The sequence below is a fragment of the Hyaena hyaena genome, unplaced genomic scaffold (genome assembly GCF_003009895.1).
Source record: "Hyaena hyaena isolate Hyena2069 unplaced genomic scaffold, ASM300989v1 scaffold_146, whole genome shotgun sequence".
In the NCBI taxonomy this organism is placed as follows: domain Eukaryota; kingdom Metazoa; phylum Chordata; class Mammalia; order Carnivora; family Hyaenidae; genus Hyaena; species Hyaena hyaena.
In genome coordinates this window covers 1,417,373-1,430,633 of record NW_024080778.1, presented here as the reverse complement: position 1 = coordinate 1,430,633, position 13,261 = coordinate 1,417,373, and the positions used below count along the sequence as shown (strand labels likewise).

The 13,261-nt window shown below is 42.4% G+C and overlaps 1 protein-coding gene across 3 annotated transcripts in view; it reads right to left on the bottom strand.

The window, feature by feature from the left end:
• The window catches only part of ETNPPL (ethanolamine-phosphate phospho-lyase), a 34,743-nt gene that overhangs the window by 11,259 nt on the left and 10,223 nt on the right, over positions 1 to 13,261 (bottom strand). For 2 of the 3 annotated variants that reach the window (XM_039238756.1, XM_039238757.1), the window contains exons 6-12: positions 12,911 to 13,027; positions 10,785 to 10,867; positions 9,960 to 10,185; positions 8,690 to 8,844; positions 7,741 to 7,830; positions 7,167 to 7,297; positions 5,841 to 5,908 (exon numbers count right to left, since the gene is read on the bottom strand). In XM_039238756.1, coding sequence (XP_039094687.1) covers positions 5,841 to 5,908; positions 7,167 to 7,297; positions 7,741 to 7,830; positions 8,690 to 8,844; positions 9,960 to 10,185; positions 10,785 to 10,867; positions 12,911 to 13,027 — 870 coding nt within the window. Of the gene's footprint in view, positions 1 to 3,567; positions 4,279 to 5,840; positions 5,909 to 7,166; positions 7,298 to 7,740; positions 7,831 to 8,689; positions 8,845 to 9,959; positions 10,186 to 10,784; positions 10,868 to 12,910; positions 13,028 to 13,261 lie in introns of those variants that run through there. The other variant, XM_039238755.1, reaches the window with a different exon arrangement.

Genomic DNA, 13,261 nt, shown 5'->3' with positions numbered 1-13,261 from the left:
TCTGATCTTGTAGGAAGAGAGATAATACATTGGAATACTCTATATAGTATCCTGGAGTATGCTAGCATATTGGAAACCTCAGTCAGACAAGTTTGCTCAAGAAGGTGGAAGATAAACCCTACCAAGAATCAGGGATCTATCATTTCAGTAAAGAGGATGATGGCCACATTACAGATATACACAATGGTGGCCTTGGAAGACAGTGGCAAGGGAAAAATCTTCCAATGGTAGAACTTTGAGTGGTGCACCAGACCATCCGCTTTATGTGTAAAGGAGAAGTGAGGTGAGCATATATATGGATTCATGACCAGTGGTGAATGGCCTGGTTAGCTGGTCAGGAGTCTGAAAGAAAGTATGGGAGTCTGTGACAAAGGAGGTATTGAGTAAAGGCACAGTAATGAATACATGGAGTCAACACCACATGTTAAAATGTTTTTGTATCCCACGTACCTGTCCACCAAAAAGCATCCACCATGGAAGAGGTACTGCACCACCAAGTAGACAAAATGACTTGGCTAGTCGACATTAGCTACTTCACAAGAAGCAAAATGGGTACATGGGCAGAGTAATCATAATGGCAGAGACAGAGACAATGTGTTGACCCACAGCATGGACTCCCACTTACCAAGACAGAGGTAGCTATTGCCTCTTCTGAATACCTAATCTGCCTGCAGCAGAGACCAACAGAGAGTCTCCCAACATGACACTATCCCTTAAGATCAACTGGCCACTTGGTGACAAGTTGACTACATGGGACCCCTTCTCTCCTGGAAGAGCCAGTGGTTTAGGAATAGACATCTATTTATTATGGGCTTGCCTTTGAGCTTCCTACTTAAAAAGCCTAAGCTAGAACCACAATCTAGGGGCTTATAGAGTGCCTGATACACAAGCATGGAATCCCAGAAAATACCATCCATACGGGGAACCCACTTTACAATGAAAATGGGTAGGGCAGGCCCATGACCATGAAATTGACTGGCTGTATTACCCTTACATTATCCTTCAGAAGTTGCCACCTTGATAGAGCATTGGAATGCCCTTCCTGAGTAAAGGTATGGCTACGGTGTCCACTTAAAGGTCATACTCTGTAAGGATGGGGTGCTATCCTTCAGATGGCAGTATCCGCACCCAGTCAGGGACCCCCATGAGGCACTGTGTGTCCTCAGAAGGATCCTGGATCCAAGGGGTGAAATCAGGAATGGCCCCACTTACCATCAATGACTCAGTGAAGAATTTTGTTTTTCCTGTCCCTACAGCTCTGGGATCTATAGCCTTGCAGGCTCTGGTCCCCAAAGAGGTGTACTTTTGCTGAGGGACAAAGCAAGAGTCTTGCTGACCTATAAACTCCAACTGACACCCGAGCACCTTGGATTCCCTGCATCTAGAAAGCAGCAATTGGAGTCACCATATTGGCAGGGTTAATTGACTTCAATCTGTAGGAGGAGGTGGGGCTGCTATTCCGCAGTGAGGGAGGCAGGACACACGTGAAACTCAGATGGTGCACTCTGATGTCTCTTGGCACTCCTTGTCTAACTGTAGCTGTGAATGGATGCTGCCCCAGCCCTGGCTTGAGAAGGGCATAGTTTCCAGAGGAATGAGGGTTTGAGACACACCACTACTAGGACATCCAGAAGTGATGGCCACAGGCGAGTGGAATTTCAGTAGCGGAGAAGGGAGATGAGTAACTGTTGTGGCCCTGAGACCATTTGCAGTGACAGGAGTTGTAGTTTGCTCCATAAAGCTCACTCTTCTTGAGTCTCCCCTGAGCAAGAGAGATGCTCCCCAAATGTGTGGGTAAGTGGATCCAGGATGTTCCTACTCAAATCTCTCTGGCTCTTCTCTTTTCATACATGTCAGACCTGAAAGCTTTTCCTGACTACTGCTTCTTTGCTCCTTTATCTTTCACAGGCATTACCCCCAATCCATCTCCTGTACTCCCAACTATCTTGGTATTAGATCTATTTTGGGACTCCATCTAGAGGCTCAGAGAGGACCCAAACTGACACACCCTCCATTGTGATGTCATGGAAATGAAGCGAAGCGATTACCAGGAACCTCACACACAGGTAGTCTCTGTTGCATTCAGAAAGGCGTCATTTATTTCCAGATCTCTCCTCCCTTTTATGGAAACCTAATTTATAGTCAAGGAAGAAGAGTGGTAGTATATCAAAGAATAAAGTCTTAATTTTCTAGTATTTTATACTTGGAAACACAAAACATGGGTATGGGTTGTTTTCTCCTTCCTCTTTGAGCATATATACCTTCTCCAATAAGGAAAGAGAACAGATGCGGTCTGAGCATGCCCACGAAGGTGCCTATAGGGGTACTGATTTGTGTTGTGAAAGATCTGATTATCTGTTCCTTCGAAGCCAACCACAGATATCTCCATACCCCCTCCTCTTTGCCAGCTCCTAGGAATCAACCTCAGCATTAACCAACCAGAATCCACAGAGTCAGTTATATTTTGAGGAGGAAAACATATTTAATAATGAGACTTTGCTTTACATTTTTTTTTTAATGTTTTATTTCTGAGGGAGAGAGAGAGACACAGCGTGAGCAGGGGAGGGTCAGAGAGAGGGAGATACAGAATCTGAAGCAGGCTCCAGGCTCTGAGCTAGCTGTCAGCATGGAGCCCAATGTGGGGCTCAAACCCACGAACCGTGAGATCACTACCTGAGCCGAGGTCTGATGCTTAACCGACTGAGCCACCCAGGCACCCCGAGACTTTGCTTTTTTAAATCGCATTTTAATTAGTGACAAACTCAGGAAGATTTTACAATTAATTTTCCTTTCAACATCAACCTCCGTTATCATGAAACAGCCATAGCAAAATTACTGTCTCTCTTTTATGGAAAAAAAACCAAAATACAGAGTTTAAGTATTAGGAAGGCGATAGAGAGATAATGGGAAGTCAATACTAAAATTCAAATTTCTTCCAAGTTCAGTACATTGGCCTCTCAGTGAATGTCTCATGATATCAGCTTGTTGCAAAGAGAATCTTGAGGTCCCACATTTCCTCACTTCCCTTTGCCAATGTCTGGTTAGAAGTGTGTGTGTGCGCCTGTTGACAGTGCACAGGCGTGCATGCATGTTCCCTCTCATGTGTGTGGGAGTGTGCTGGGTACTGATCAACTTGATGAAAAAGGAGGATGATTGGTTGGAAGTTATTTCCTACTTGCCAGGTAAGTGAGTTGACAAGGTGTCACAACTTAAGACAGAGCTGAGGTCTCCCCACTGAGCACGGCGCCTTAACTATAGCTCCCATTCCAGCCACGTGTTTGTGTTTCTGAATATACTTGTTGTCCTCTTTGCGGCTGCCAGGCCCCCACCACTACTCCACAAGATATTGATTAACCTAGTCCTCCACCAGGTCTAATTTATCCATTTACTTCTTTTTAAAAAAACGTGTATTTATTTTTGAGACAGAGTGTGAGCGTGAGTAGCGGAGAGGCAGAGAAGGAGGCAAAATCCCAGGCAGGCTCTGTGCTGTCAGCACAGAGACAGACCCATGCCTTGAACTCACAAACCGTGAGATCAAGACCTGAGCTGAAACCAAGACTTGGATGCTTACCCAACTGAGCCACCCAGGTGCCCTGGATTTATCCATTTACTTCTAAACATTTGCTGTATGTGATTTTTTCCAAATGGCTTTGAGTTTTGCCACCCCTAATAATCTCTGCAAAAGAAGGTACGCTTTTCCAGTAAAAATGTTTTGGTTTACACCATCTTTTGTTATACACCCCCAAAATATATAAATTAAGTCAATAAAAAATGATTCATTCGTATTTAAAGGCACCAGGTCTCTAAAGTTATGGAACCTAATGGGACTTGCTCTCTCATTTCAAACATTGAAACATGAGAAGTAAAACTGCCAACTTACTCTTCAGTTTGAAGCATAAGTTTAGTAGAATAAAATACTTTCAGAAATCGCAAGTAAGGAATTAACAGGCTAGAGGCTGAACTAATAATCTTGACATGGTTTGATTATCACTTGGCTTATTCTTTTTACTCCATTACTTTTTTGTTTACACATGGAAATGAAATGCAAATTATACCTTTAGAGGGTACACTGGAGCTACTAACAGAAGAGACACTTCCATTCATTCTCTATAATCCTGGATATTTATCCTGCTTTAAAATGTTAATCTCTCATGTCTTGAGCCTCTTACTGAGCAGTGAAAGTTTATCTGTGCACAATCCATTTCTCTTTTGGCTGGGATTTTCTCTGGAGTCTGAGGTGCCGTCCCTGAGCAATTCCGACTGTGCTTCGTTAGGCATCTGCAAGATAGGTGCAGGCACACAAACTCGAGCAGGTGTGCCACCTCTCCCCCACCCGGTCTCTTCAGGGTGGACTCAACAGGCCACCAGGCGAACATGACACTATATCTTCCACAGACCTTTGAAATGTGAGGTCAGCATAAAATCTGAGACTCCAGGGGGTGCCTGGGTGGCTCAGGGGTTAAGTGTCCGACTTTGGCTCAGGTCACGATCTCACAGCTTGTGAGTTTGAGCCCTGCATCCGGCTCTGTGCTGATAGCCTAGACCTTGGTGGTTGCTTCAGATTCTGTGTCTCCCTCTCTCTGCCTTTCCCCCACTCGTTCATACCGTGTCTCTCAAAAATAAATGAACATAATTTTTTTTTTTTTTTTAAATCTGGGACTCCAAGCCAAAATTTCAGGAGCATGTGTACTAACTTCGGTGTCTGATTCTCACTGGGAACTCCGTTTTTTGTAAGCTCCTTTTCAATGCTTGCCCAGTTCTCAGCTACGGATCCTGTCCTAGACTTGACAAGCTGCTTTTAAATTGCAGGTAAGAATTGATTTCTAGAATCGGTTTGTGTTCCACCAAAAAACAGAAGCAGTCCTGTTAGCAAATCATTTGCTCTCAAAGGGCCTAATGTTTTTCCACGAGGAAAAGGACCTTGCTGACAGGGCTGTACGTGAGGCCGGCTTCGAGGCACTGAGTGTTCCTTCATTCATCCAAGTCATAAACAAATAGCAAATTATGCAACAAAGCCTCTCAAGTTTTTGCCTTTCTGTGTCCTGAGCTGGGGAGCTCTTTCTCACACCCTGGGCAGCTCAGGGAGAGAATGGAAAGGCCCTCTGCTGGAAGCACATCAAATGCAGAAACTAGGCCACTTAGTGCCAGATGGTTCTCAGGCTCCAGGGTTTGAGATTTATACTTTAGTTCACTTCAGGACCAAACTCTGGCATTTTGAAGCCACACTGCTAATGCTTCTGCTGCTCTTTAAAAGAGTGGTGTGCAGTGGGGCGCCTGGGTGGTTTAGTTGGTTAAGTGTCTGACTTTGGCTCAGGTCATGATCTCAGTTCGTGAGTTCGAGCCCCGCATCAGACTTTGTGCTGACAGCTCAGAGCTTGGAGCCTGCTTCGGGGTCTGTGTGTCCTTCTGTCTCTGCCCCTCCCCCACTTGCATTCTCTCTCTCTCTCTCAAAAATAAACATTAAAAAAAAAAAAAGGATGGGTGTGCGGGAATCCACAGTGTCAGGTGAGCCTCCAACAGGAGGAAGCTTAGGACATTTGTAATAATTTCTCTGTGTATTTTGAAGGCCCCCTTTGCAGGCCTGGGGACTTTTTTGGGGGGGGGCGGGGGAGTATGGGAATGATTCTGGAAGAATGGTTCTTTGGCTTTATTCCTTTCAATCGGTAGGACACTTGCCTTGAAAGTTAATTGTGCACTCAAAATGGCAACAGTAAGCCCACCCTAGGAAAGGCGGATTTTACTCTAAAGGTTATTGTACAATTTTTTAAATTTGCATTCCTTTTAGTTAAGTTTCCAAAGTTTTAGCCTTTTCCCCTAAACATAGAGTAGCAGACTCTTACCTTTGTTCTGCATGAAGTGTTCTCAGAAGTCACACTCTCACTTTTGGCTCCAATGGCTTCTTCTACAACTACATCAAGGGAGATACAGTGGAGAAGATGGGATAACATAAAAATATTAAAAAAAAACATTTTTGGGGCCCCCTGGGTGGCTCAGTCGGTTAAGCATTCAACTTTGGTTCAGGTTATAATCTCACAGTTTGTGAGTTCGAGCCCCACATCGGGCTCTGTGCTGACAGCTCAGAGCTTGGAGCCTGCTTCAGGTTCTGTGTCTCCCTCTCTATTTTCCTCCCCATCTCACACGCCCCCTCCCCAATAAATAAACATTAAAAAAGTTAAAAAAAAACATTTTTGGTATTTATTGAAGTACCTTTCATGAAGAATCAAGAAGTAAATGTCATTATGTTTAAAGCATGTCACTGTTAGAATTGTTGCTTTTCAACTTTTATTGCAGCACTCCATCATTGTCATTTACAAGTAGCACTGAGCCTGATAGCTATGCCTTGTTCACTGTATTCAAAGGGAATTCTTTGGCCCACCATTATTAATGCCCAAGCTCTGAGATGGCTTTGAAGCAATGGTGACAGATTTGCCTAACCTACACTCTTTCTTCCACCCGGCCCTTCAAAAAGACCAGCGTTAATGCAGGTGTGGGAGGAATGTGTGCCAGGTGTGGGTGTGAGCATACCCTTGGTCCAAAAACAGTGACTGCATTACAAATAACTTGGGCTGATTCTCAAGTTTTCCAAGATTGATCATCATCTATGTTGCATGTTATATTGAATCCTGGCTTATCAGCCTTACCCAACTCCAAAAGTCTGAGAAGGGAGCAGAGAAGTTGAATCTTAAAAATATAACTGAAGCAAAACCAAAAATGTCTTAACATTTGATAGTAAGCTATGTTTTTCAACATGGCTCTTACATTCCTAATTTACTTTCAATCTCAGTTTATGCTCATAACAGAAAAACAAATTAACCTACCTAATTATATCATATAGGTAAGCAAAGCAAAATTCCTATGACAGGGTAATTCTGAATGGCAAACAAAAACCTCAAAAGTTAAATGTAATAAGTGAAATGCACAGGTCAAGCAGTTCAGCCTATGTAGATCTGTAAACCTAGATCTGTAGTTATGGGAGTGAAAACAGAAAATTCTTTTTTAACTAAGAGTGTACATATTTATTATTTTCATCTATCTTTTTCTAGTTCTATATACAAAGTCACATGTCCATTTCCAACTGCCTTCACTTCTGTTAGGAAGAACAACCTGCACAGTCATGTATGACCGGGTATGGGACAGGGTGGCATCTTAAACACCTGTGAACAGACCTGTTAGAATCTCATCGAGTTGGTCCACCATAAACTTGGCATCTTCTTCAGTGAAGCACATAGGTGGTTTTATTTTAAGCACGTTTCTATGAGGTCCATCAGCACTGAGAAGCACTCGCTTTTCTTTCATCCTAATGAGTGCAGGAAATATGTGTGAGTGCACACAAATGGTAACTAAGATTATTTAAGAATAATGTAGGGGCACTTGGGTGGCTCAGTCAGTTAAGCGTTGACTCTTGATTCTAGCTCTGGTCATGATCTCAGGGTCATGAGATCCAGGCCTGAATTGGGCTCCACACTAATGGTGTAGAACCTGCTTGGGATTCTCTGTCTCTCTTTCTCTTCCGCTCCCCTACTTGCAAAAGGGCTCCCTCTCCCTCTAAAAAATAAAGAATGATGTGAACACAGAGCAGTTCAATATTCTAATGCATGTGTCTCAAACTTCCCTTATTTGGAGAAGTGGGAGGAAGTAAAAGAAGCTTTCAGATTGGGGGGAGGGACATCTTTCAAGTCCTAAACAGTTGTGTGAAAACAGGACATCAGTCAGGTGGTGGTGGGGGGGTGGTGCATTTACTTATAGATGACATGTTGAGCCTCATCTGTGGCGGGAGTCCTTTTCTGCTGGTCCTTCACCAAGTCAATTCCGATAAACAGGCCAATGCCCCTGAGGAAGGTAAACAGAAAATTTGACAGATGCTCTATCAGACACTGCATTGTCACAAAAGGTTAACATTGTCCCCAAACCTCATTTTAATTTGAAGCTGGATATGATTCCCTGTAGGGGTAACTGTTATTGATTCTAACTGATCCAAGATATCAACCCAGCATCACAGGTCTTTCTAGTTTTTGAACCAAGTTGTTTTTGTCATAAGTTTTTTTTTCTTAACTGTAAAAGAAAGTCTTAAAAACAACCTTTTCATACTATTTAGCGTCTCAGTACATTAATGATGGTAAATATTTAATGTTTATCAAAAAATATCAAGTTTTCCAAAATGTCATTTTAATTACTTGTTTATTTATTTTTAAAAAATGTTTATTTTTGAGAGAGAGAGAGAATAAGTGGGGGAAGTGTAGGGGGGCACATAGAGGATCTGAAGCGGGCTCTTTGCTGACAGTAGAGAGCCCAGTGAGGGTCTCGGACCTGCAAACCTCAAGATCATGTCCTGAGCTGCAGCTGGATGATTAACCTACTGAGCCACACAGGTGCCCCTCCAGGATGTCATTTTCAATAGTTTTTGATAAATTACTTAGAGTTACTTTAAGCTCCTTCTTCTCATCTTTTACAGGCTGAAATTATATTGGCTTTATTTATTTATTTATTTATTAAGTATAAAAGTCAAGAAAGATATATACCCAAAAGTTAACAGTGGTGATGTCAGAGTTCTGGATGAAGAACACATTTTGTTTTCTGTTTTTCAGTGGTTTCTAGATTTAATTTTATGTCATTTATTTTAAATTTATAAGATAAGCTATTTTCATTTGGTAAAGTGAGTAACCATATGACACTCTCATGATAAGCACACCTGATATCTCCTATCAAAGTATGTTTAGCCTTCTGTTTATTGAGTAATTCAGTAAGATAATCCCCCACTCTAGTGGCATTTCCTTGAAGGTCTTCATTTTCAATTACATTCAGAACAGCCAAACCAATAGCAGAAGATACTGGATTTCCTCCATACTGCAGAAAAAAGGTAAAAGAAAACATAATAGTTGAATTAGTGATATTGCTTCACCTATGAGAAATTTGGCTCATACATAAGCAGGTAAAGATATAATTTCAGGGGCGCCTGGGTGGCTCAGTCAGTTAAGCATCCGACTTTAGCTCAGGTCATGAACCCATGGTTCGTGGGTTCGAGCCCTGCGTTGGGCTCTGTGCTGACAGTTCAGAGACTGGAGCCTGTTTCAGATTCTGTGTCTCCCTCTCTCTCTGCCTTTCCCCCACTCATGCTCTGTCTCTTTCTGTCTCAAAAATAAATAAACTATATGAAAAAATTTATAAGATATAATTTCAGTAAGTTTTTCTCTTGCGATGTAAACTTTTAAGCTTTAGAATATGTGATTCTATTTATTTATGACTGAGCAAAAACTCATTCCAAATTATATTCTCCATGCCACATAATTAATATGAAGGACTATCATGGAATTTATTAGTTCATCCAAACAAAAATGAGACACTGCGTTGGGAACTAAGAATTTTGGAGTGTGGTTTGGTGAGGGGGATATGGGCTCCTGCCCCTAAACAGTTGTGTGAAAACAGCTAAGCAATGACCTTTTCTCCAAATAATTTATGTCCTTGATTTGAATCTTACTTTTAGTTGTCACGAGTCCTAACACACATACTGTAGAAACTATAATTTTTCCAAGCTTAAAGTTCATGACTTTTGGGGGTAAAACCAAGGAAATAAAATTCCCCAAAGATAGAAAGTTTAGAATCTCCTGTGACAGCCATGTAACATTTATAGTACTGTATCATCTAATCACTTTAGAAATGTTTGGGGAATTTAAATGCGACACAAAATAAAGATGATCATAATGACACATAAGCTGTAGAGTTTAGTAAGGCAACCATTTATCATGGGAACAATTAATCATTTTACGAAGGGGGAAGATACACAAAGAAAAATGCAAGGAGAATTATGCCAGATAGAATGAAATATGGTTAGATCAAAATTTGGCTAGAGTCCTGGGGTGGTTGGCTGGCAGTCCTGAATTTTATTCTTTTCCACATTGGCAAGAAGTGTAAGAACACACATTATTTTTCCCTCTTATGTAAACTGGAAGGCCAAAATTTACCGTATTGAAGTATTCCATCCCGGAACTGCTGAAGGCTTCTGCGATTTCTCTGGTTGTTACAACGCATGCCATTGGGTGGCCATTGCCCATTGGTTTCCCCATTGTGACAATGTCCGGAACAAAGTCTTCACCATGCATTTGGAAGCTCCAGAAATGTTTCCCAACTCGGCCGAAGCCCACCTGAACTTCATCAGCTATAAACACACCTCCCGCTCTGTGTACATACCTGAAAAGCAAAAAGGAAATCCAAAGCCTTCGGGTCACGGAGGGTCCCCAAACCCACCCTCAAAGATACAGATTATGGAAGGACTTGAAAAAATGTTGTTGACCTGAGGTTTGTAATCACTGTCAAAAACATTTCAGCACTCAAATCCCCAATGCATCTACGTGATGTCACTGACTTTGCAATATAATCACGTAATTTCCAGATTAGACATATTCTATATTATGTAGGTTTGTGCCGCTTAAAGTAAGCTCTACTGTGGTATTTTAAGTGAGAAGAGAAAGAAGTGAAGAGGAAGGAGTGTTTAGCAGGGTTAATCTTCAAATTTTACTAATCGTCAGCATGGGCACTGGCCAGAGAGGATGCCAGGCTGGGGAACGGAGCAGGGTCCCGGAGGCCCCCCGGCTGGACCATGTGTAAACCCTTTATTTGTTGGATCTTGGGAAAGTGGAAGGGTTCCAGGGAGTCCTGGTGTGGCAGGCATGCCTAAGTGGCTCTTTATCAGCTAGTCTGGAAGTACTTCAATATTTTAACCAGTATGGCCTTGTATAACTGTCACAGAGCCTTCAGTCTGACCAAGGATGCCCAAGTCAAGTACATACTCTGCCACTTTCTGGAAGTAGCCTGCTGGAGGAATTATTTGTCCGCCACAACTCTGCATGGATTCAGCAATAAAGGCAGCAATCTACACAAGAGAAGATGGGGTCAAAGTCCATTAGGTCCCCCTTGAACCCCCTAAAAACGAGGACTTCTTACAGAGTGAGTTATTTTGGGTGGGAATGTGCCCGTGGTAGGTGTCAGATAGGCCATCTGATGACCAAGAAAAGATGTCCGTGCTGGAAAAGCAACTGATCTGAAGCCTCAGTTCCTGAAAACTCCACAGTTACCAGTGAAACTACCATGAGAAACGGAGGAGAGGGAAACCTCCATTTCTCCGTTCTTAATTTAAATGCAGTGTTTTCATTAGGACTGGCTGAACGAGAATGAAGTTTTTATCAGTCTTTGATATGAACTTCTAAACAATTACCCAGGTTCTAAACCCATTCCTGTGGCACCTGTTTTCCTCGGTTTGGTGAATGAGGATTGCTTGCGCCTGGAATTTGCTCTAAGGAAAGGGGAGAGGGACTTGTGGCCATAGGCTTTAATTACTGTGCCTTACTTCTAGTTCTGACCCTGAACCAGGCATAACTCAACGGAATTAGGCAGTTCACAAAAGGAATCGCAGATGAAATGCTCTAGAGGGGAAGAAAAGGGGGGCGGGCAGAAAATAGATAACACTGAATCATGAGGAGAAAGCATAGAAATAGTATAAGATACGAAGTCGAGAGAACCAGACTACATCTTAGTAACTGTATTACCTTGGCTTAAGTTCTTCACTTTGGAGTATTTCATTTATTAGCTATAACATGAAGCCACTGGACTTAAGAGACTGCTTCTCTAAAATTCCCTGACTTTGTAAGCACATCTAATATTCTGAAGAATCCATCTGCTTGCTTGTTGCTTTCAGCATTTTAACAGGACGGCATCAATTCAACAATTACCGAATGCTAATGTGCTCAGAAAGCTATCTGAACCTTTGCAGCAACAAGAAGACCATGTGAGCTTCTCAATGTAAACATTTCCCTGGAAGCAGTTACCATTTGTGTAAGGAAGAATGGGCGACACTTGAATAAGAAAAGCCAGAAAACAAAACAAAACAAACAAACAAAATGGAAAGCATAGGAAGCTCCCAGTAACAGTGGAGCTGAAGGAGGGCTGGCTGAGCAGATATCACATCTGAAGATGGAAAGTGAACAGGATGGAAAGAAAAGAGTTAAGAAATGCAACTGACTCTCCAGGCACTAAGATAAAAGTGCCTGAATTGGAAAAAGCAAAGGCTTCCTTTTCATCTCAGTTAAGATACTTATATTGCCATGCTGATGCCATAAGCCAGTTTAAAGGTAAATCACACGTCAGGGCACCTGGGTGGCTCAGCCGGTTAATTGTCTGACTTCAGCTCAGGTCATGATCTCACGGTTAGTAAGTTTGAGCCTTGCATCAGGCTCTGTACTGACAGCTCAGAACCTGGAACCTGCTTTGGATTCTGTGTCTCTCTCTTCCCTTGCTCTTGTTTTTTCTCTTTCCCTCTCAAAAATAAACATTAACAGCAAAGCACATGTGTAACCCCCAAATGGGCTGAGAACTGATGTTAAGCTAAAGATAGTAGGGTGAAGACTAAGAAAATGGAAACTCTTTTTCTTACTCTGGGGGATTCTGGTTCTGTCTTCGAAGTCTAGGTTCAGATTGGGGAAACATGTTGTCTGCCTTGGCTACCGCAGGCTCCACAGCTTCAGGAAAGTTGAACCAGTTCAAGGGAAGCACCACGATGTCCTGGGGCCAGGAGCCCGCACTGGTTCTGAGTCTCCAGAGCCACTGTGCAAGAGTCTTTCCTAATCTACTCTCTTCCCTACCCCTTTGGACCACAGTCTGCATCCCACTGGGAAGGTGAGAATTAAGCCACCAGTTTTGGAATGGCCATAGTGATTGCATTTCCAGAATAAATAAAAATAGTTTTAGAGGCACAATTGTACTAATGAACTTTAAAAAATATGAACCAAGTGAAATGTAAGCAGAGAAGAACAGAAAGGGCATTGAGATCTAATCCTTCTTCACCTCTCCAATGTTTTGCAATGATTTCAATCCATGTTACAAATGATGTTAAGATGTTTGCAAAGCTGCAAATACAAACCTTCCTTCCACTGTTAAGAGCTTCTTCAATAATTTTCTTCACTTCATCTGCATACGCGCTGGCTGGGTCTGCATGATCCTCTCTGTATTTTCCTCTGTAAGTATCTGGAGTTGGTGCCTGAGAACAATCAAATGGTAGAATTTCTCACGATTTACCGTTTGGACAAATGAGCCTTAAAAAAAGGCATATCTGGGTGTCTGGGCGGCTCAGTCAGTTAAGTGTCGGACTCTTGATTTCAGCTCAGATCTTTATCTCATGGTTCAAGGGATCGAACCCTGAGTGGGGCTCTCTGCTGACAGTGTGGAGCCTGCCTGGTATTCTCTCTCTCCCCCTCTCTTTCTGTTCTTCGCC